We start from the raw sequence: 24,600 nt of genomic DNA, 5'->3' as shown, positions 1-24,600 counted from the left end.
CATTCATTTGGCAAATTCATTGTAATGATACAAATACTTGACCGGTCAAGGAGTCTTACTCTTTTCGGAGTCGTGTCATTAGTTTGTTCTTTCCCGGTTTTATTTGACAGATTAATGCAACTCTCCCTCCTTAAATAATGCCGCATTCTATAATTTCACATATTGACTTAAGATCCACTTGCAACACATTACAATCATTTATAGATGTAATTTTTAATCTAGTTATCATAAAGGTTAAATGTTTATAATGATTTGAGGGTTGAATTTGATTAGGTAAAAAAACTTACACTTTTAATGTATATAAATTAAACTGTTAATATGAAAAATAAAAGAAAGATAATGATAATTTTATTTCATTATTACTATTAATTAGAGGTATATTCTATTTATTATAAATAACAAATATGCGCTTCATGTCCTTTTTAATAAGCGTTCTTTTTGAGAATTTTATATACAATAAGACTAGTGGATGATATAATTAATGTGTATATTTTGTGTGCAGTTATTATTAAATTGTTCATTGTATATAATTATATTTAATATTAACCTTTCACATTATAAGGTAAATCAATAATATTAGTAGGGGTGGATTTAGAAATCAAAATAATAAATGTATTTAGTAATTTGTATAAACTTATATTTAGAAACACAAATTTTTCAATAATTAGGGACCGGGGAAGTAACATGGAGAATAATAACTTGAGAATGATTTATATTTAATATTAGTTATATGTTATAATTGAAAAAACAATTAAAATTATATTGAAAAAATTAAAATTTACAACTTTTCAGAATATATTTTTTTTACAAGTGTGATGGTTATTGTAGGCGGAACATAATAAAGTTGTTACTGTGTTTAATGTTTGTAGTTAGCGTCATAAAACCTCCTCAAACTTACTTACATATGGCATCTCAGCCATTTAAGCTAATCCTTGGGGACCAAAAGTTAAATAATATATTTCAGTCAAGGAAAGATTGGTCTAGCCAGCCAGTAAGTATTTGACTCATACCTTACTAAGGCGTAAGTTGAATTCTTGATGTCAATTTGAAAATGTTGGTGGATAATTTATAAAGATTTTTGTAAACGTTATTTCAGTCTTGAAACTTGCCTCATCTTAATGAGCCCTTGAAACACACCTCAAATTTTTCTCTATCAAAAAAAAAAAAATAATAAAACAATTTCATGGACAATCAAATATGTAATATACATTAGAATTTGATCACAATTTTAAAGCATAACAATACATGTACTTTCTTCTATCAATTTTTTTTACATTATTTTTTATATTTGAAAACCAGTGAGAAGTTGTTAAAATAAGAAGATAAAATAAAAATTAAAGTATCCTACAATTTGAAATAATACACATTTATATTGGTCATCTTGATAAGTCTTCTTCTTCTTCATGGTTTCATGTACGAAAGAGAAGAATAAAGTGTTGTTTACAAATTATAATTGCATTGCACTGTTCCATTTAATAGAAAAGTTTATATTTGTGTCTCTCATTTCTCACAATAAGAAGCTCCCCTCATCTCATACAATCTCTAACTTTTCTTTTACAAACTTTTTGGTTTTTTGATAATTTATCTTACAAAATTTTCGGCTGAATTTATAAAGAATACAAATGATGTTATCGTCGCGGTTATCACTTACACACATATTTTAAAAAAATTACATCACAATTATCACTTTCACAAAGAATTCATAAGTTAGAGAAAGCAAGGTGTTATCGTCGCGGTTGTGATCACTATGATTATCATATTGAGGTTGTTGCGAAACATATTGCACTGAATTGATTGTTTATTAGCATCAAAACATTATAATTTGTTACATATCATATAATTCAAATATCTCTTGTTTTATCCCTACATATCATATCCATGTCATTATCGACTTTCCATTATTAGATAATATTATTATATATTAGTAGTAAGGGTTAGATAATATTATTATATATTAGTAGTAAGGGTATTTTAGATATTTTCTATTTTCCTCTATATATACTCATTGTAACCCTATTAACTTCAGTTTTGGTTTATTATATGATATGAAACCCTAGAGTGGTTGTTTTCTCTTCTTCCTCTTTCTTCCTCTTTTCATTGTTAACAGTACCAATGAAATCCACGATGGGGTAAATATAACATCCACATGCGACCATCACATAAAAGAAAATTATAAGACAATCAAATTTCCAATACATTGAAAATCACTTTCCTACCCTTTCCACGACATTGAAAAAATATTAAAATACTATAAAAGTGACCCAAAAATCTAATCACTAAACAAATGAACAACCATGTTCAAACTAAAAAATGAAAAACGTACCATAAAAAATGAAGGGTACAATAATATAACTTACCAAATATTGAAGTAGGATGTCGAACTTGTAGAAAAATTCAGAGAAAAGATAGAACTTAAGAGAGAATGCACGAACTCGCATATGACTTCATAAAGAAGATAAAACGTCTAAAAACTTGAGAAACTAGGAGAAAGGTACAAGGGAGATAGAGAGAATATCCCTCCAAAATTTTGAAATGTATATAATACCAAGTGATGGAACGAAGCAACCCATAAAAGAGATTTGATCCAACGATTAGATGTTGTTCTCAAAACCACGCATAAGAGTACTCAAAAGGCATCAACCATTTGAATGGTTACATAAATGGAGACCTACACATTAGTTGGAACTCAAATGACAATCTTTTCATGTCACATCTCAATGACATAAGAATCTTCGGTTGACACAAATAAGTCAAACATTTGATAACATTTTTTGGAATAAGAGAACTCGCATAACTCTCATACGAGATATGATTAAAGAAATATAATTTCACATTCACAATATGAATTTAGGGTATTGTTCTTTTGAACTTCTCATCCGAGTGCATAGAGAAAAGGTTTATAATCGAGGAAGATAATATATGTCTTGTCTATCACAACCAATAATTGAAAAAGTCAAGAGTTCGCGAAGTATTTATCCCAATATATGAATTATTGAGACATACCTTGTAATCCTCACAATGAATTGTTGACATTAAACTCGACGTCACAAAATCACCAACTTGTATATAGCAAATAACTTGTGGGCAAATGTTCCATCAAATCGGGCCAATGCTAAATTTGTTAGAAACCATACACGATAGATCCATTGCGCACACATGTGAAACCTTAAAGGTCTATCACATCCTTGTTGGTCCTAACTCTAATGGTCGAGAACAAACCAAATGTAATTGTTACAAAGTGAGATTTGCGACCATTATAGACGTTACATCATCAATAAAACTAGATAATACACACGACTTCTATCTTATACATATTTTCCAACTCATTTAGATATTGACTTAAGTTTTAGAGTGATCACAAATACCATCACATATCAGAAGAGACAAAATACTATCATATTACATATTCTCTTTGATAAACCATTTAGTTGAATTGTCATCATTAATTACTTTTACTATTTTTCTCCACTAAAAATAAATATACAAATCTAAATACACAATAATTTGTACATAATACAATAAATTGAAAGAAACTCTATCAAATTTATCCATATAATAATGTGGCCGGCCTATGGGTCAAGTGTAGAATTAGGAAGCAATCCGAGAGGCTTTTTTCGTTGGGGTGGTCTTTTTGGGGGTCTCAAAACGGAAATATAGAAAAAATAGACCTAGGTCAAGACAAAGATAAATAGATGGTAGGGAACTGAAATAGAAAAAAGGAAAAGAGAAACATGAAAAGGATCTCTGAATCTAATCCATTTCTCCTCACCCTCCCTCTCTAACCAACTTCCATGCCCATAAACCATTATATCATCCACCCTTCAAACACAAATTTCTCAACAAATTCAAAATCAGAAAAACTAAACCCCTTTCAAGTCACCCAAGAGTACAGTGAAAATGGTTAATATGTGGAGAAAAGCATTCTGTACATCCATTTCCAGAGACAAAAACAGGGAATCAAAAGTAGTAATAACCGAGAAAAAACAACATTGCGATAACTCCTCAACCAATCAAAGTCCTAGAATAAGTTCCAAGTTTGGTTTTTTTTCCAATCCATCAACACCACGTTGTCAATCTCAACCTCAACCTCAACTTGAACCTAAACCTTCATCAACCGGTTCCACTACTCTTCGTTGCAGAACCTCCGTTGCAACAACAACCACTCATTCTGTTCCCAATAGTCCAAAACTCCAATGCAGTAGTAACACCAAAACTCCTAAATCATTCTCTTCACCTAACTCACCATCAAGTTTCTCATTTCTCAAATCCACTTTACGCTTATCCAAAGTAAGCATAACATAATTAATTCCCAAATCATATCAATTATCAATCATACTTTATAATTTCAATACTAATAAGAATAATTGGTTTATTTATTTTTTGTGTGCAGAGTCGATGTGGAATATGTATGCAGAGTGTGAAGAGTGGAAAAGGAACTGCAATTTTTACGGCGGAATGCTCTCACACTTTTCACTTTCCTTGCATATCTACGCACGTGACGAAGAATCCAATACACGTGTGTCCTGTTTGTGGTACAAACTGGAAGGAACTTCCGGTGCTTGCAATCAACAACGAGAAGAAGAACAACAACAAAATTTCAGAGGAAAACAGAGAAGCGAGGAATTTCAAAGTTTACAACGATGACGAACCTCTCATGTCACCAACTTCACTATCTCGTTTCAATCCTATTCCTGAATCGGAAAATGAAACAGAAGATGAAGATGATGAAAACATTGAGTTTCAAGGGTTTAATGTGAATCCTGTTAGTGTTTCGTCTTCGCCGGTGATTAGGAGGAATATTGAGGTGTGTTTGTTTCCGGAAACTGCTGTTGTTTCTGCTAATAGAAACTACGAGAGTTATGTTGTTGTTTTGAAGTTGAAGGCGTTGTCACAGAAAGTTGCGCGGCGAGCTCCGGTGGATGTTGTTATTGTTCTTGACGTCGGTGGAGCTATGTCAGGGCAAAAGCTTCGTCTGATGAAAAATTCCATGCGACTAGTGATCTCTTCCATGAATCCTACCGATCGTCTCTCAATAGTTGCATTCTCCGGCGGCTCCAAGAGACTATTACCGCTCCGGAGAATGACCGGCGGCGGTCAGAGATCTGCGCGACGCATCGTGGAAGCGCTCGCCGCGATTGATCAATCAAGAGAAGGCGTTGCGGCGAAGAACGACGCTGTGAAGAAAGCGGCGAAGGTCTTAGAAGATCGCCGCGAGAGGAATTCCATTGCCTGCATCATTGTTCTCTCCGATATCATTGACTCACGCGCCATGAACGCGTCATTTCAAAAACCCTCTATGGTCTCATCCACGCGCTTTTCTAACTTCGATGTTCCAGTACACGCAGTGCGTTTTCCTGACTCAGGCGAGTGTTTCAACGCGCTTCCAGACGTGACGCTTGCGAAATGCATAAGTAATTTGTTAAACGTGGTGGCTCAGGACGTTACGATTCAGTTAGGTGTTGTTTCACGCTCGCGTCCAGTGGAGATCGCTGCAGTGTACTCACTCGCGGGTCGCCCCGCCCCACTCGAACCGGGTTCAATTACAATAACCGATTTGTACGCTGAAGAAGAGAAAGAATTATTAATGGAGCTAAAAGTACCAGCCGTTTCAGCTGGGTCCCACCACGTTCTAACCGTACTATGTTCTTACCGTGACCCCCTCACTCGTGAGATTTTGAATCCTATTGAACAAGCAATGTTGATTCCACGTCCCCACACCGTACGATCCTCGTCTGAAAAGATCGAAAGGTTGAGAACCCTTCACGTCACTATACGAGCCGTAGCTGAATCTAACCGCCTCGCTGAGCATGGTGATCTCTCTGGAGCTCATCATTTGCTTTCTTCGGCTCGAGCTCTTCTCTTGCAGTCTAGTAAGCCTGTCGAGGAGGAGTATTTGCGCTGGCTTGAAGCTGAGCTTCAGCGACGCAGGCAGGTACAACAGTTGCAGAGTCAAAGACAGAGAAATATTAATAGTCATGCTGAGGAGAAATTAGAGCCGCTTACGCCGACTTCGGCTTGGAGAGCCGCTGAGAGGCTTGCTAAAGTTGCTATCATGAGAAAGTCTATGAATAGAGTTAGTGATTTACACGGCTTTGAGAATGCAAGATTTTAGAGTTTGAAGAAACTAATTGTAATTGTTATTTTTAATTTTTTTCTACATATAATCTTGTGCATAGGCAAAAGTATTATGAATAGAAAATTTTATGGCTTTGAGAATGCAGATTCTAGAGTTAGAAGAAACTAAAGAGTGTATTAGATTATTATCTTTGTGCATAGTTAAAAACATTAATTGTTCAAATACATAAAAAAAGGTCTCATGTTACTTGAGATTCGAAGCTAAAAGTTGTTTAGGACGCTGTATTTGGAAACAAACACACGCGAGTCTTTGTTCTGAGATGTTAAAAAACCACACATTATTCATAAAAATTGAGATTAAATATTGTTTATAAACAAATATTTTTTTAGAATCGACAAAATTATTAAGACGCATTCAAGATCTAAAGTAAAGGGAGTGAATTTTATAATAAAAAATAAGACAGCCCACTCTTCTGTGATAATAGCGACAAGAGGTAACAGACGTTGAGGCCCTTTTTCTGTATAGGATTTAGGAAAGGAAGCGATAATGAGTGATGGCACAGAGTGATCCCACATGAATTTGATTGGGCAGTGAGGCCTTGTTTCTTCTGTTTTGTCCTTTAACTCATTCCTCTTATAACTTTCGAAAATCCCAAACTCTTTTTATTCAATTAATTCATATCAATCCAAAGACTATTATTCTGTTCAGGGAATAGATATATTTAAATTGAGAATCCTAAGGTGGTTGCTTTTTTTTTCTTTCTGATAAAAATAATATCAATTAATAATAGCTGCTGTTCAATAGTCTAAATCAACAGAATGTGGATAAAAAAAATGTGCTAGATTAACAGTATTTTTTTATGTTTGCAGAAGCTATTAGTTCTCTGAATAGTTTATTATTCTGTTTGGTTAGTGAAGATGACGGTTGGATTGCTTCAGTTTTTGTTAGTTTAATTCAACATTAATGTTTAATCATGCTTTTAAGAATTTAGGATGGGGGGGCTGTTATTTTTTTCTTCTTTCTTTCTAATCTTATCATAAGACAATACATGTGAAATTTCTGTTCACTAATCTGGCATTGCATCAAATATTATCCTATCATAAGATTAAGATTACATGTCAGTGAAGAGGTTGTCTAGATTTACCATAGTGTTCTATCTAGTGGGGTTGTGCTTCCATGGTGCCAAACAAAACTGCCAAATTGCAAATTTATGTTGGAAAAGTAAGATTTTGCCAAAAAGAACTTCCAAAATGCTAAGATATTATAGTGACAAGAAGTGTGCCAAAAACTACCCCACTAATGGTGAATCCAATGAGGATATTCATCTTTTTTTTTAAACGAATATTTTTTTTTTATAAAATTTAATGTATTTTGTTGTATCATGTATGAAACAATAATTATAAGAATTATTAGATTTCAATGGAGATTTATTTATGTCTAATGATTCTTACAAATATAATATCTATAGAGGATGAGATTCCTTATGCAAAATTGCAAATAAATTATATGACAATTTGAATTAATATCACATAATTTTCAATGGAAACGCTTTAATTTCCCGGTTATGAATTTGGATTTTTTGTTGGCTTGTGGTCAGTGCCACGTATAAATACTGTATCCTTTTTTTGTCACAAAGATGGCAAAATCATATACATAGTATAATAACAAACAAATTGTGAGATGGTGTGTCAAATCATTAATTCTAATGTCTTAGCCATGATGTCGGTAACAAATTTATGATGGTGAACTCATATGAAGGATAATTTGAAAAAAAATAGTAAACTTCTCAAAATTTGTTTACATTTTAATTGCATCTACAATACAATTGAAGTGTTAATTATGATACAATTAAAGTTATATATCAATCAACGGCTATGATCTTGTGTTATTTTAATTGGACTTTTATTTATTTAAAAAAGGATAAGAGTCCACCTTATGAACCATGTTTCTGGAAAAGGGTGGAGCTGCATGGGCTCAATAATTTGAGCACTGAATTTGTAATTAGAAAACGATAATTAACACATTGTGCAATTATTTCTGCACGCTTTTAACCTTAGTATTGAGCAAGGTACTAGTAGTAAAAAAAGAATTGTACCTAAACATCAGCATCCTTATCTTAAACCAAGACATTATTCACCTTGTTGTCATGACCCTGCTCAACATCCCCATCATTAGTTATGGTCGTCTGTGTCAGTTATGACTGCTGATGGCACTCCTATGCCACTAGCAGGCATTGGTTCTGTCTCCACACCTAACTTGTCTCTTTCTAATGTTTATTATATTCCTAATCTTACTTTGAGTCTTGCTTCTGTTAGTCAAATATGTGATTTCGGTTATTCGGTTACGTTTTCTTCCACTTCTTGTTGTGTGCAGGATCCACATTCTGGGAGGCTGATTGGGACAGGCCATAGACAGGGGGGACTTTACGTTTTGGATGAACTACGACTCCCAGATATTGCAGCCTCAACAACTACTGCTGACTTATTATCTAGTTTTCGCTTGAATTCATTATCTTCTAGTTTTTATTTATGGCATTCTCGCCTTGGACATGTTTCTGCTTCTAGATTAAAATATTTGGCTTCTACTGGAGCCTTAGGAAAGTTAAAACCCTGTGATATCTCAGATTGTTGTGGTTGTAAACTTGCTAAATTTCCAGCTTTACCGTTTAGTAAAAGTGTTTCCGTTTCATATGCGCCTTTTGATTTAGTTCACTCTGATGTTTGGGGTCCATCACCGGTGCTCACCAAAGGTGGATCTAGATATTATGTTTCGTTTATTGATGATTACACTCGTTATTGTTGGGTTTATCTTATGAAAAATCGGTCTGAATTTTTTGACATTTATCATATATTTCGTGCAATGGTCAAAACTCAACATAATTCTGTTATAAAGTGTTTTCGTTGTGATTTAGGTGGTGAATATACCTCTAATAAATTTTCTGAATTACTTGCTTATGATGGCACTCGCCACCAAACATCTTGTACTGATACTCCTCAACAAAATGGAGTTGCTGAAAGGAAACATCGTCACATTATAGAGACTGCTCGTTCCCTTTTGTTGTCCGCTTCAGTTCCTAGTGAGTTTTGGGGAGAAGCAGTTCTTACTGCTGTTCATGCTATTAATAGAATTCCATCCTCTATCATATCAGGTTTGTCTCCCTTTGAAAAATTATATGCTTCTACCCCTGATTACTATTCTTTGAAAGTTTTTGGTTCTACTTGTTTTGTTCTTCGCCCTCAAGTAGAGCGCAGTAAGTTGTCTTCTCGTTCAGCCATGTGTGTTTTTCTTGGTTATGGGGATGGTCAAAAGGGTTATCGTTGTTATGATCCTCATGCAAGAAAACTTTATGTATCTCGTAATGTTGTTTTTCTTGAGCACATTCCTTTTTACTCTGTTTCCTCTGATTCGCAGATTACTAAGAGTTCTGAACTAACCCATATTGATCCGTTTGGTCCTAATGATAGCGCTTCTAGTGATTGTACTATTGAGAATTGCAGGACAAATACTACTACTCCACATGATGACATCCCTCTTGTCCCCCCGGCTGTCCAACCACCTCCTGCGATTGTTGATCCTCCTCGTTACCCTTCTCGTCAACGTAAGTCTACTCAGTTACCTGATTTTGTCTATTCAACTTACTCAGCTTCGTTTGCTTCTTTCTTAACCTCTATTCACAGTTTGTCTGAGCCCTCTTCCTATAAAGAGGCTGTTCTTGATCCTCTTTGGCAGCAGGCTATGGCAGAAGAACTATCTGCATTGCACAAAACCAACACTTGGGAATTAGTACCTCTTCCTCCTGGAAAACGTGCTATTGGGTCTCGTTGGGTATACAAGATCAAAACTAAGTCTGATGGGTCAGTTGAGCGCTACAAAGCACGTCTTGTTGCTAAGGGTTTCTCTCAACAATATGGTATGGATTATGAAGAAACTTTTGCTCCTGTAGCCAAGATGACCACTATTCGTACTCTTATTGCAGTTGCATCTATTCGTCAATGGCATATTTCCCAAATGGATGTCAAAAATGCCTTTTTAAATGGTGAGCTTCATGAAGAAGTCTATATGGTCCCTCCACAAGGAGTTTCTCATGATCCAGGGGAAGTATGTAAGTTAAAAAAGGCTCTATATGGTCTTAAACAAGCTCCTCGAGCTTGGTTTGAGAAATTCTCTACTGTGATCACTTCTCTTGGTTTTCGCTCTAGTGAACATGATTCTGCATTGTTTATAAGGTCCACCACTCATGGTCGCATTATACTTTCTCTATATGTTGATGATATGATTATTACAGGTGATGATGTTAGTGGAATTAATGAGTTGAAATTGCAGTTAGCCAAACAGTTTGAGATGAAGGACTTGGGAACTCTTCGCTATTTCTTGGGGATTGAAGTTGCCTACTCTCCTAGAGGCTACCTTCTTTCTCAATCCAAGTACATTGCCAACATTCTTGATCAGGCTCGTCTTTCTGATACTAGAGCAGCAGATACTCCTCTTGAGTTGAATGTAAAATATGCTCCCTCGGATGGTGTTCCTTTACCAGATTCCACTTTGTATCGTACTTTGGTTGGCAGCTTAGTGTATCTTACGATTACCAGACCTGACATTGCTTATGCTGTTCATGTTGTTAGTCAGTTTGTTGTCTCCCCCACTACAGTACATTGGGCAGCAGTTCTTCGGATTCTTCGTTATCTTCGAGGAACTCAATTTCAAAGTCTTCTCTTTCCATCGTCATCCTCATTGGAGTTACGAGCTTATTCTGATGCTGATTGGGCTGGTGATACCACTGATCGTAAATCCACCACAGGGTTTTGCATCTTTCTTGGAGACTCTCTTATTTCTTGGAAGAGTAAGAAACAAGACATTGTCTCTCGCTCTTCTACAGAAGCTGAATATCGTGCTATGGCATCCACTACCGCTGAAATAATTTGGTTGTGTTGGCTTTTGTCTGATATGGGTATCTCTCTTGCTGAGCCAACTCCGATGCACTGTGATAACAATAGTGCTATTGAAATTGCTCACAACTCGGTCTTTCATGAACGCACCAAACACATTGAGATTGATTGTCATTTTACTCGTCATCATCTTCAGCATTGAACTATTACTCTACCATTTGTCCCTTCTTCTTTACAGATTGCTGATTTGTTCACAAAGATGCATTCCATTAAACGTTTCCGTTTTTTAGTTGACAAACTCTCGATGCTCCATGTTAATGCATCGTGAGTTTGAGGGGAGATATTAGATAATATTATTATATATTAGTAGTAAGGGTTAGATAATATTATTATATATTAGTAGTAAGGGTATTTTAGATATTTTCTATTTTCCTCTATATATACTCATTGTAACCCTATTAACTTCAGTTTTGGTTTATTATATGATATGAAACCTTAGAGTGGTTGTTTTCTCTTCTTCCTCTCATTTATATTGGTCATCTTGATAAGTCTTCTTCTTCTTCATGGTTTCATGTACGAAAGAGAAGAATAAAGTGTTGTTTACAAATTATAATTGCATTGCACTGTCCCATTTAATAGAAAAGTTTATATTTGTGTCTCTCATTTCTCACAATAAGAAACTCCCCTCATCTCATACAATCTCTAACTTTTCTTTTACAAACTTTTTGGTTTTTTGATAATTTATCTTACAAAATTTTCGGCTGAATTTATAAAGAATACAAACGATGTTATCGTCGCGGTTATCACTTACACACATATTTTAAAAAAATTACATCACAATTATCACTTTCACAAAGAATTCATAAGTTAGAGAAAGCAAGGTGTTATCGTCGCGGTTGTGATCACTATGATTATCATATTGAGGTTGTTGCGAAACATATTGCACTGAATTGATTGTTTATTAGCATCAAAACATTATAATTTGTTACATATCATATAATTCAAATATCTCTTGTTTTATCCCTACATATCATATCCATGTCATTATCGACTTTCCATTATTAGATAATATTATTATATATTAGTAGTAAGGGTTAGATAATATTATTATATATTAGTAGTAAGGGTATTTTAGATATTTTCTATTTTCCTCTATATATACTCATTGTAACCCTATTAACTTCAGTTTTGGTTTATTATATCATATGAAACCCTAGAGTGGTTGTTTTCTCTTCTTCCTCTTTCTTCCTCTTTTCATTGTTAACATGGTATCAAAGAGCTTTGGTTGATTTTGGGATCTACCGTACAGAAGAGAGAGACTATTTTGATAGGAAAGACAACCACCAAAAGAGAAAAGAGAAGAGTAACCCTATTCCCGATTTTGTTAAATAAGTCTCAGAAAAACATCGATTGCGCATTCGTTAACCGTTGGATCGGGCTGAATTTTGGACAGCAGGTTCGCAACATTTAGGTCTTCGTCTTCAACGGTCGGATCGACGAAACGACGTCTGGAGAGGGAGAAATCGTGCTCGCACAGCACCAGGTTATTCTTAATTTATTTTCTCTCAGTGATTGTGTTTGTCGTATTTTTCTGTCATTATTTGTTATGGCTGGTGTTAAGGATGATTCTCTTCAAGCTGTTAGTGTTCACCTCAATGGACAAAATTACTCTTATTGGAGTTATGTGATGAAAAATTTTTTGATTGGAAAAGATATGTGGGGTTTTGTTGATGGAACTTCTGTTAAGCCTACAGATAAAAAGGATGAAACTCAATATGCAAAAGATCTGAAAACATGGAATGTTAGTAATTCAAAAATTATTACTTGGATTAATAATTCTGTTGAGTTGTCTATAGGAGTACAACTAGCAAAATATGATACTGCTAAAGAGATTTGGGATCACTTGAAACGTTTGTATGTTCAGTCTAACTTTGCAAAACGTTATCAGTTAGAAAGTGATATTAGAGCCCTTAAGCAGAGCAGTATGACCATTCAGGAATTCTATTCGGCAATGACTAATCTGTGGGATCAATTGGCTCTTATGGAATCACCTGAGTTGAAAGCTGTCAAAGCATACATTGATCAAAGAGAGGAGCAACGTCTGGTTTGGTTTCTAATGGCTCTTCGTGATGATTTTGAGGGCCTTCGTGGGGGTATTTTGCATCGTTCCCCCCTTCCTAATGTTGAATCAGTAGTTAGTGAATTGTTGGCAGAAGAAATCAGACTTAAGACTCATTCTGGTATGTTAAATAAGGAAATTCTCTCAGCTCCTCCATCTGTTTTTGTTGCTCCTGTTCAAAAAAAAACATCTCAAGGGAGAGTTGGGCTTGGTAATGATGAATGTGCATTCTGCAAAGAAAAAGGTCATTGGAAAGCACGTTGTCCGAAATTGGGGAGAACACATAAGAAGAATTTTAGGGGGCCATCGTCCAATGTTGTTGCTTCTGCTCCTCCTACCATTGACTCTAGTTCTGGTTCTGTATACTCATCTGAGAGTGCTTCCCAAATATCTGATATTGCAGAACAACTTCAAAGACTTCTTGCCACTCAATCACATGCCATGTCTGCCACCTCTTCTAAAGGTTTGAACTCCTCTGGTATGTCAGGTATATCTCCTTCCATATGGATTCTTGATTCTGGAGCATCTCATCATATGACATACGATGATAAATCTTTTGTGTCTGTGAAACCTGCCTCGTCTGTGTCGGTTATAACTCCTATGCCACTAGCAGGCATTGGTTCTGTCTCCACACCTAACTTGTCTCTTTCTAATGTTTATTATATTCCTAATCTTACTTTGAGTCTTGCTTCTGTTAGTCAAATATGTGATTTCGGTTATTCGGTTACGTTTTCTTCCACTTCTTGTTGTGTGCAGGATCCACATTCTGGGAGGCTGATTGGGACAGGCCATAGACAGGGGGGACTTTACGTTTTGGATGAACTACGACTCCCAGATACTGCAGCCTCAACAACTACTGCTGACTTATTATCTAGTTTTCGCTTGAATTCATTATCTTCGTCTGTGTCAGTTATGACTGCTGATGGCACTCCTATGCCACTAGCAGGCATTGGTTCTGTCTCCACACCTAACTTGTCTCTTTCTAATGTTTATTATATTCCTAATCTTACTTTGAGTCTTGCTTCTGTTAGTCAAATATGTGATTTCGGTTATTCGGTTACGTTTTCTTCCACTTCTTGTTGTGTGCAGGATCCACATTCCGGGAGGCTGATTGGGACAGGCCATAGACAGGGGGGACTTTACGTTTTGGATGAACTACGACTCCCAGATATTGCAGCCTCAACAACTACTGCTGACTTATTATCTAGTTTTCGCTTGAATTCATTATCTTCTAGTTTTTATTTATGGCATTCTCGCCTTGGACATGTTTCTGCTTCTAGATTAAAATATTTGGCTTCTACTGGAGCCTTAGGAAAGTTAAAACCCTGTGATATCTCAGATTGTTGTGGTTGTAAACTTGCTAAATTTCCAGCTTTACCGTTTAGTAAAAGTGTTTCCGTTTCATATGCGCCTTTTGATTTAGTTCACTCTGATGTTTGGGGTCCATCACCGGTGCTCACCAAAGGTGGATCTAGATATTATGTTTCGTTTATTGATGATTACACTCGTTATTGTTGGGTTTATCTTATGAAAAATCGGTCTGAATTTTTTGACATTTATCATATATTTCGTGCAATGGTCAAAACTCAACATAATTCTGTTATAAAGTGTTTTCGTTGTGATTTAGGTGGTGAATATACCTCTAATAAATTTTCTGAATTACTTGCTTATGATGGCACTCGCCACCAAACATCTTGTACTGATACTCCTCAACAAAATGGAGTTGCTGAAAGGAAACATCGTCACATTATAGAGACTGCTCGTTCCCTTTTGTTGTCCGCTTCAGTTCCTAGTGAGTTTTGGGGAGAAGCAGTTCTTACTGCTGTTCATGCTATTAATAGAATTCCATCCTCTATCATATCAGGTTTGTCTCCCTTTGAAAAATTATATGCTTCTACCCCTGATTACTATTCTTTGAAAGTTTTTGGTTCTACTTGTTTTGTTCTTCGCCCTCAAGTAGAGCGCAGTAAGTTGTCTTCTCGTTCAGCCATGTGTGTTTTTCTTGGTTATGGGGATGGTCAAAAGGGTTATCGTTGTTATGATCCTCATGCAAGAAAACTTTATGTATCTCGTAATGTTGTTTTTCTTGAGCACATTCCTTTTTACTCTGTTTCCTCTGATTCTCAGATTACTAAGAGTTCTGAACTAACACATATTGATCCGTTTGGTCCTAATGATAGCGCTTCTAGTGATTGTACTATTGAGAATTGCAGGACAAATACTACTATTCACATGATGACATCCCTCTTGTCCCCCCGGCTGTCCAACCACCTCCTGCGATTGTTGATCCTCCTCGTTACCCTCCTCGTTAAGAAGACTTGAACACAATCAATTTGATTAGTATATGTTTAGTGGAAGTGTGACCGAGTTGGTGAATTAGTGGATTAAATTCTTCCGTTTGAAAGGACTATGCGTAACTACCATGTTGGTGGTGAACCAAAATAAATTGGTTATGTTGTTATGTGTTTCTATTTTATAAGTTCTATTTTCATCACTTTGTTTTAATCTTGTTAAAAATATTTAAAAATAAAACACAATTCAAACCCCCTCTTTCTTGTGATTCTCGTTCTACAATCGGCATCAGAGCTCAGCCTCAAAGTCGAGCACTTAATCGTGTTTGAGTAAAGATATATGTTATTATAACTAACTATGGTGATGAAGTTATAGGTAAAAATGTTAATAGGTCTCCTCTATTTGTTGGAGAAAGACTTGAGTATTAGAAAGACAGGCTCAAAACTTTCTACATCTCACATGATCTTGAACTTTGGGACATAGTTGAAGATGGCTATGAGGCTCCAAAAGATGTTGCTGGTGTTGAAATATCCATATAGGATCTCAACATTGATAAAAAGAAACAATACAAGATAAATCATAAAGCGAGAACTTTCATGATGAATGTTATCACCTTCAAAGAGTTCGAAATGCAACAACAAAGAAATAGAAAAATATATCTTTGATGCTCTGGTTCTCAACTATGAACGAAATAAGTAGGTACTAGAAGCTAAGGCAAACCTACTCATCAGGAAATATGAACTCTTCTAAATGGAAGAAGATGAAGACATTGAGAAAATGTTTTTTAGATTTCGAACTCTTGTATCTAGATTGAATGTTCTCCAAAAGAGTTGAACTACCTCTAACCACGTCAATAAAATTCTCAGAAGTCTTCCCAACAAGTGGAGACCAATGGTAACAACAATTCAAGATGTTAAAGATCTAAACTAATTTCCTCTGCAAGAGTTGATGAGTTCATTCAGATCCCATGAGATTGGACTGGTTGAAGATGAGCCCAAGAAGAAGTCAAAATGCTTGGCTCTTAAGTCCCAAGGAAACAAGTTTAACTCCAAGGCTCTGCAAACTACTAAAGACTTAGAGGAAAATGAATTAGACGATCAAAGTGAAGACTCAGATGATGAATAATTCTTCTTTATCTTTAAGAAACACACGTGGAACACTAGGAATAAATATTTTCCCAAAATAGATTTCAAACGATTCCAAAATAGCATAGAAAGAGGTGAAAAATTAAACAAGAAAAGAATAACCTGCTATGAATGCAAAAAGCCAAGACATTTCAAATCAGAATATCCTAAACTTAAGAAGGGAAGTTCCCAAAGAAAAGACTTCAAGGAAAAAAAGAAAGGTCTTATGGTTACTTGGGGTGACTTTGATGAATCATCTAAAGAAGATGAAGATTATGAAAACATGGCTATGATGGCATATACACATTCTAACTTTGCAATGAGTCTGTTGATGAAGAAACTGATGTATTATTTCACCTATCTCATAATGAACTTATAGATATGTTAAATGAGTTTCTCAACAAGAATCACAATGTTTTTTCAAAATTAAAACCTTTTAGAAAAACTCATGACATCTTAACAAATAAGTACAATTCTCTTGAAAAAGATTTTGAAAACCTAAAGAGAGAAAATTTAACTCTGAAAGAAAATATTCCAAAATTTTTAGAGGATATAGTTTGTAAGTCTGTTAAGTATGAAAAAACCTTTGAAGAATTTCTTGCAAACGATCAAAGCAAACAAGACTATATGATATATGGTGTTAGCATAAACAATAAATGTGATATTGGTTCTGAAGAACCAGAGGAAACTCCAAAGTTTAACTTACTTAATATTGCTGCGTATATTGCTTAAAGAAAGGTCACCATAAAAGAACTTGTCCTATGCAAAAAACATGAAAAGACAAGACACCTTTTAGAACTAACAAACTAGGACCCAACCAAATATGAGTACCTAAGAATAAAATAATTTATCTAGTAGATGTCCTTAGCAACAAAGTTAAAACACCAGCCATGGTACCTGAACAATGGATGTTCACGTTACATGACAGGAGAAAAGTCTATGTTCCTAGACCTGACCCTTAAGAACAGAGGATTTGTAGGTTTTGGAGGTGGTCAGAAAGGTAAGATCATTGGGCATGCCACAGTAGATAATGGTTATATTCCCTAAATTAAAAATATTCTACTTGTAAAAGGACTAATGCATAACCTACTGAACATAAGTCAATTAAGCGACAATGGTTACGATGTTGCCTTCAATCAAAAGTCATGTAAGGTAATAAGTCAAACTGATGGATCCATACTATTTACTGGTCAAATGAAAAACAACATTTATAAAATAAACTTACTTGATTTGGAAAAATAAGAACTAAGGTGTCTTATGTTTGTGAATAAAGAACAATTGGTTCAGCAAAAAAGATTAGGACATGCCAATTTGAGTTTAATTTCAAAACTGAAAAGACCTGATTTAGTCAAAGACTTGTCAAATCTTAAATACAATTCAAATGTTCTTTGTGAGACATGTCAGAAAGGGAAACAAACAAAATCATTTTTCCCTCTAAACACGTTGTTTCCATTATTAGACCACTCAAAGGGTAACCAATTTTGTGAAAGAGATACAACCCACTTAAACAATCACACGCACGTGCCGCCGCCTGCGCAGTCGTTTGGCCAACTGAGCTGGACTTGGGTTGTGTGATGTATTATTTTTCGAACCCGAAAAAAAATTGACACATTTTTTATGTGTGAGTTGACTAAGTCTTCCTTTCGGTTCCACTTCTCCTTGTCAATTTTCACATGATCGAGTTTTCCTCCACCTCCTTCCAATTTTGAAAATCAATTATTTGTATATTGGTTTGTCTTCAAAGAACTAGTCAAAAATTGCTCTCACATAATTCCTCTGTAAATGGAGGATTCTACGTAGTTCACAAATCACACCAAAACCACGAAAAAATATAAGTTTTCTTTCTTCTCCCTTTTATGCTCCGCCCCAAATTTTCTTTTTGTCCCTTTATTGAAAAAAAATTCCCTTCTATAACTTTTGAGTGGTCATAGGCAGAATACCAATATAGTGTAATAAAGTTTTTTTTTATCCTGGGGACGTTGTAGTTGATGGTATGCCTTGTACAATTTTAGATAGTGGCGCGAAACGTTTTAAAGAGAGCGACATAATCCTCAGCTCAACCCAATAATATCTTCCGTGGCTGAAAATTATTTTTCAAAACAGTTTTTGAAACTCAAAAACTACAATGTTAAGAAATTTCTTTTTCTATGTCTACCGTGGAAGTTACTGAATCTAATTATGCTGCTTCTGATTTGAATAAATTGTTTCGGTTTGAGGGATGTCTCTTCAAAGGATTACAACAAAATATGTTATTTTTCATACCTGTGAAAAAAGTTGTCAATATTTTAAAAGATGACATTCCAATGGTTCAAGAAACAATTGAACAAACAAAAAATGATAAGAAAGTTGTTAAATCAATCCTATGGGAAATTAATGATTACCTTTGTAAGTATTATATTCTTAATGAACTTGTTGATGATCTATATGATTACTAAAATTCCAGCAATACTGCTAGAGATGTTTAGGCTAAGAAAGTGTTGTTGGAAGATTCTCACACCACTGATGTTGTTGGTATTGGAGACATAGAATTAATGTTTACCTTTGGAAAGACTTTGTTCTGAAGGACGCGATGCACACTCTAGAGAAATGAAAGAATATAGTTTGTTTCTTTCTTCTGAATAAGGTAGTGTTTACTTAGTCTATATGGTAGATTTGTACACCATTTTTTAAAATAGTATTTTTGTTGGGAAAGCGTACGCCATTGATGGCATGTTCAAGTTAATTTTTGAAATTAATAAAATGTCTTCTTCTACTTGTTTGTGTGATTTTAATAGTTGGCATGCTAGACTTTATCATGTTAACAAAAACGTGATTTCAATTCCAAAGTCATCTTTAAATGATTTTGAAAAATGTGATTTTTGGTTGTCAAGCTAAAATAAAAATGAGTTCGCATAAATCAGTAATTAGAGAATCTAAGCCTTTAGATTTAATACACTCTGAAATATGTAAACTTGATGGACATTAACTAGAAATCGAAAACGTCATTTTATTACTTGTATTGACGATTGTTCTGACTATACTTTTGTATATCTAATGAAAAATAAAAGTGAAGCATTTGACATGTTTATGATCTTTGTAACTAAAATTAAAAATCAATTTAGTGAAAATATTAAGAGGTTTTGTAGTAATATATGAACATAGAATGATTCTATTTTGTTTGATAATTTTTATAAACTACATGTAATTATACATGAAACAACTACACCATATTCGTATGAAATGAATGGTAAAACTGAAAGAAAGAATAAAACTTTTACTTAACTAGTTGTTGCTATTATGCTTAACTTTGATGCCGTATCTCATTGGTGGAGAGAAATTTTATTGACTATTTTCTATGTTTTGAATGTAGTTCTCAAATCTAAAAGCAATACACCTCCTTATGAGTTTTTGAAGAAAAGACAGCCTAACTTGTCTTATTTTCAAACTTGGGGCTGTCTGACTTATGTCAAAATCTTCGATCCCAAACGAGTTAAACTTTCCAGTAGAGTCTACGAATGTGTATTCATTGACTATGTAGTAAATAACAAAACGTACAAGTTTTATGACTTAAACACAGTCAACTGATGTTGACTTTTATGAAAATAGATTCCCTTTCAAATTAATAAATATTGGGGCACTAGAGCAAGTCACGTTTTCGTGATCAGGAGCATTAAAAGCAATGAACAAGGCGAAACAAAACCACAGAGAAGTAAGAGCGCAAGAGTTGTTAAAGATTATGGGCTCGATTATATTGCTTATACTTTAGAAGAGGATCTTAAAAATCTTCAAGAAGTTTTGTCGTCTTTAGATGCAGATCTAAGGTAAGAAGCTATAAACGATGAGATGGATTCTCTAGAGTCTAACAAGACCGAACATTTAATATACTTACCTCTTTGTTGCAAACTGATAGGTTGTAAATGGATTTTGAAAAAGAAACTATATCCTGATGGTATTGTTGATAAATACAAGGTCGTCTTAAAGCCAAATGTTTTAGACAAAAAGAATATATAGATTTCTTCTGCGCCTTTTCACCGGTCACTAGAATTGCATCCATTAAAGTATTAATTTCACTTGCTACTATTCATAACTTGGAGGTACATCAAATGGATGTCAAAACTGTTTTTTTAAATGGTGACTTGGAAGAAGATATCTATATGAAATAACCTGAAGATTTTGTGATTCATGGACAAGAAAACAAAGGTTGTAAGTTAGATAAGTCTCTATATGGTCTTAAACAAGCTTCGAAGCAATTGCATGAAAAGTTTGATAACTTGATTATATCGAATTAGTTTAAAGTGAATGAAAACGACAAATTTATTTATTACAAATCTGAAAATGACATTTGCACTATCATATGTCTCTATGTAGATGACTCACTCATATTTGGTTCAAATATTCATGTTGAAAATAATGTGAAATCTTTGTTGTATAACAACTTTGATACGAAAAGACCTCAGAGAAGTGAGTGTAATCCTTGGAATCAAGATTACTAGGTCGATATAAGGAATTTATTTGGATCAGTCTCACTATGTTGAAAAGCTCTTAAAGATATACAATTTCTTTGATTGTAAACTTTCTTGAACACCATATGATCCAAATGTGAAACTTTTCAAAACACTAGTGAAAGTGTTAGACAAACTGAATATGCGAGCATCATTGGCAGTCCCAAGTATTGCCTAGGTCGTGGGACTATAGTGTAGGTTTACCAGTAGACCTCGTATGAAGCATAAACACGCTATTGAGAGAGTCACAAGATACCTTAAAATGACCATGAATCTCAAATTACATTATCAAACATTTCATGTTGTCCTTGAAAGATACAGTGATGCTGATTGGAATACTTTATCAGATGACTACAAATCAACCAATGGCTATATATATTTAGCATGGTTGGAGGAGTTGTATCTTAGAAAACAAAGAAACATACAATATTGGCTCAATCCACAATGGAGTCTGAAATGATAACATTGACCACCACTAGAGAAGAAGCGAGTTGGTTGAGATGTTTGCTAGTTGAGTTCCCTTTATGGGAAAATCAAACTGTGTTAATCCACCACTGTTGCAAAAATTGAGAATTGTTATTACAATATTAAGATACGACAAATACGTCGTAAGCACATCACATTTAGGAATTACTTTCAAAATGAGCTAATAGAGTAGATCGTGTACACATTGATGAAAACTTAGCAAATCAATTGATGAAAGGATTAGCTAGTGAGAAAATCCTAAACATATTCAAAAGGATAGGACTATTGTCTATAGATCAATGAGTCACTCGTGATAGAAACCTAACCTAAAAGACTAGAGATCTCAAGAATTAGATTCAGTGGATAATAACAAGTCATGAAGTGATATGAGATGAACATGGTATTATAAATCAGAGAAGCATGATTCTTGAAGCGATGATAGGATGAAGTAATAGAAATTCTTAATTAGATCTATGAAGTAATAGAAATTCTTAATTAGATTTATACTCTATGTGGAATGAAGTACTTAGTTACAAGAGTAATTTTGATAGACTCACATATATGTGGAATAAGGAAGTGAGACCGCTTTTTATGAAATTTTGAGGTAGATTTCCTAGAGCGTTCTCTATACTGGGATAGACGTGTATGGTCATTAATGCACGGACTTTTGAGAATACACTCTATGAAAAAGATTGTGTGTGATTTTGACGTCAGAGATAGAGTTTACTACTATGAGACACTCTTGTTGAATTTGAATCTTACTTACTTTGGAAATGTTCAAGTTAGAAGACATCTCTCTTCATGTGGGGGATTGTTGAAAATGATGTTGAAACTTAAACACTAAGTGTTGAAATTTAGAGTTGTGTTGTGTGAATTGAAAAAACAAAGAAGTCTCACATAAGAGTAATATCACACACTAATAGTGTTTATAAGAAAGAGGTGTGACATTTGAGGTGTATCACAAGGGGTACCTAATTTTGTGAAGGGGAGATAATTCACTCAAACTGACCACCACACAGGTTTGAGCTGTGTGGTGTTTTACTTTTTTGAACCCAAAAAAAAAAATGGCATGTTTTTTTGTGTTTGTGTTGACTGAGTCCTCCTTTCGATTCCACCTATCCCCGTCAGTTTTCATGTGACCGAGTCTTCCTCCACCTCCTTCCAATTTGGCGGGTCAGTTTTTTATGGATTGATTCGTCTTTAGAGAACTTGCCAAAAATCGCTCTCACGAAATTTGCTCATATCAAATGTAGAATTCCTTTATTTATATAGAGGAATCCAATCAATTCACAAATCATACCAAAATTCTAAAATAAATTCGAGTTTTCTCTCTTCTCTTTTTTGTTTTGTCTCAAATTTACTTTATCTCTTTACTGAAAAAATGTGTCTCTTTGTCACAGTATCATATTACGAATGATAATAACCATCGTATTTAGAGTGTGTAATTCTAGAACAGTTTTATACCGTGTAGAAAAATATCGATAAAGTGCAACTGAACTGTTTTATCTTAAGAATATTGTAGTTGATAGAAAAAATAAGAGAGTAAAAGAAGAGAATCCAAATATGTGTATTAATATAGATAGAGATAGGAATACCGGTGGGCAAATTAGTTTGGCTATTGGTTCCTCATTAAGAAATTAGGGACTATACAACTAAAATAAGCAGCTCGACGGTCAAATTTCTTACCTTAACAAGCTAGGAAACCTGCGTGGAATTTAATGTAGACCATGATGATTTGTGGTCCGTGCAGGTCCACCTTTCTCCCTCTTGCACACAAACAAAAAGTACTATATTTTTATTTATATTAAAAATTTGAAATTAATGTTTTAGATGGGTATATTTACTTAGAGATATTATATTTTTATCCTTTATTATTAGCATGTATTACTTTTTCACTTTTATTGGGAAAAATTCGTAAAATAATTAATATATTTATTTGCATTTGAATAAGTTAAACTTAATTTATTGCAAAATAAATTAATAGTATTAATAATAAGTGTTTTTAAAATATAATAAATACACCTAATAAAATAAATAAATAAATAAATAAATACTTTTTCTCCCAAATGAGCTTGTAATTAAAGAGAGAGGTAGTATCTCATAAATTGGATATTGTCTCTTTCTTTTTCTCTATCTCTCATCAATTTTTTTTCTCTTACTTTTATCATTAATATTCACTTACTTTTCATTTTAAATATTTCATTTAAATTATATAAAAAATTTTAGGTGAATAATTAATTTCAATAATAAAATGAGTTTTGTTTAATCAAATACATTTATTAATTGTAATTAGTTGAGAAATTTAATGAATTAAGATATAATAAATAGTTTAAATATTTCATTTGTTATTTTTCTTCTTCTCAAACTATTTATCATTTTATAATATTAATACGAAATTACTTACTTTTTTTACTAATATAATTTATTGGTTACACCTCAATTCATCAAACTTCTCAACTAACTACAATTAATAAAAATATATGAGTAAATGAAATTTATTTTAATATTGAAATTAATAAAACTAACAATATTATTAAAAATTACACACAACTTAAACTAGATAATTAAAATGAAAACAGATAAAGTAAAAGCCTATTAATAAAAAAGTAATTAATAATATATTAATATTATACAATAATATAATTTGAAATAGAGAAAACTACTAATCAGACATGTAAAATATAAACGAAAATAATATTATTTTTTTAAGAATTGACCAAAGACATAGAGAAATATTTGGGATAGGGGATCCAAATCCATATATCTCACCTAGGGGTGGGAATAGGCCAGGCCAGACTTTGAAAGGCCTGAGTCTGGCCTACGATGAATTTTTGAGACCTAAGCCTGGCCTACGGCCTATGATAGGCTTTTTTTTCGGCTTGAGTCTGGCCTACGGCCTATCATGGCATGGCCTGTAAGCCTATTTAAAAGCCTTATTCACATTAAAAATAATTTTTCTAACAAAATAATTTAAAAAAATATGAAACAAACACCCTTTAAACCCTAAAAAATGATTTTTAGTTTAAAAGAATAAATTTTTTATTAAAACAAACGCACTCATTATTATCTCTCAAACAAATGGTCTCAAACTAACTCAGATTATTACCTCTCGAACAAATCATCTCGTGCAACATCATATTTAGTAATAATATATATA

General features: G+C 33.8%; 1 protein-coding gene across 1 annotated transcript; it reads left to right on the top strand.

Moving 5' to 3' along the window:
- The first annotated feature begins 3,609 nt into the window (after window positions 1-3,609).
- On the top strand, window positions 3,610-6,220 carry LOC101495527 (probable E3 ubiquitin-protein ligase EDA40). Its single transcript, XM_004493992.4, has 2 exons — window positions 3,610-4,287; window positions 4,391-6,220. Exons 1-2 carry the CDS (start codon window positions 3,898-3,900, stop codon window positions 6,110-6,112), a joined length of 2,112 nt encoding a protein of 703 aa, XP_004494049.1. The 5' UTR covers window positions 3,610-3,897; the 3' UTR covers window positions 6,113-6,220.
- Window positions 6,221-24,600: the final 18,380 nt, after the last annotated feature.

This window comes from Cicer arietinum, chromosome 4, assembly GCF_000331145.2.
Source record: "Cicer arietinum cultivar CDC Frontier isolate Library 1 chromosome 4, Cicar.CDCFrontier_v2.0, whole genome shotgun sequence".
NCBI classification, from domain to species: domain Eukaryota; kingdom Viridiplantae; phylum Streptophyta; class Magnoliopsida; order Fabales; family Fabaceae; genus Cicer; species Cicer arietinum.
The sequence above is the reverse complement of the archived record's forward strand: the minus strand, read 5'-3'. Positions and strand labels throughout refer to the sequence as shown.

Excerpts from the sequence above, each read along its gene's own strand:
- LOC101495527 (XM_004493992.4), top strand. The coding sequence starts at position 3,898 with ATGGTTAATATGTGGAGAAAAGCATTCTGTACATCCATTTCCAGAGAC. Across the intron at positions 4,288-4,390 it reads CCACTTTACGCTTATCCAAA|AGTCGATGTGGAATATGTAT; the intron begins GTAAGCATAACA and ends TTTTGTGTGCAG.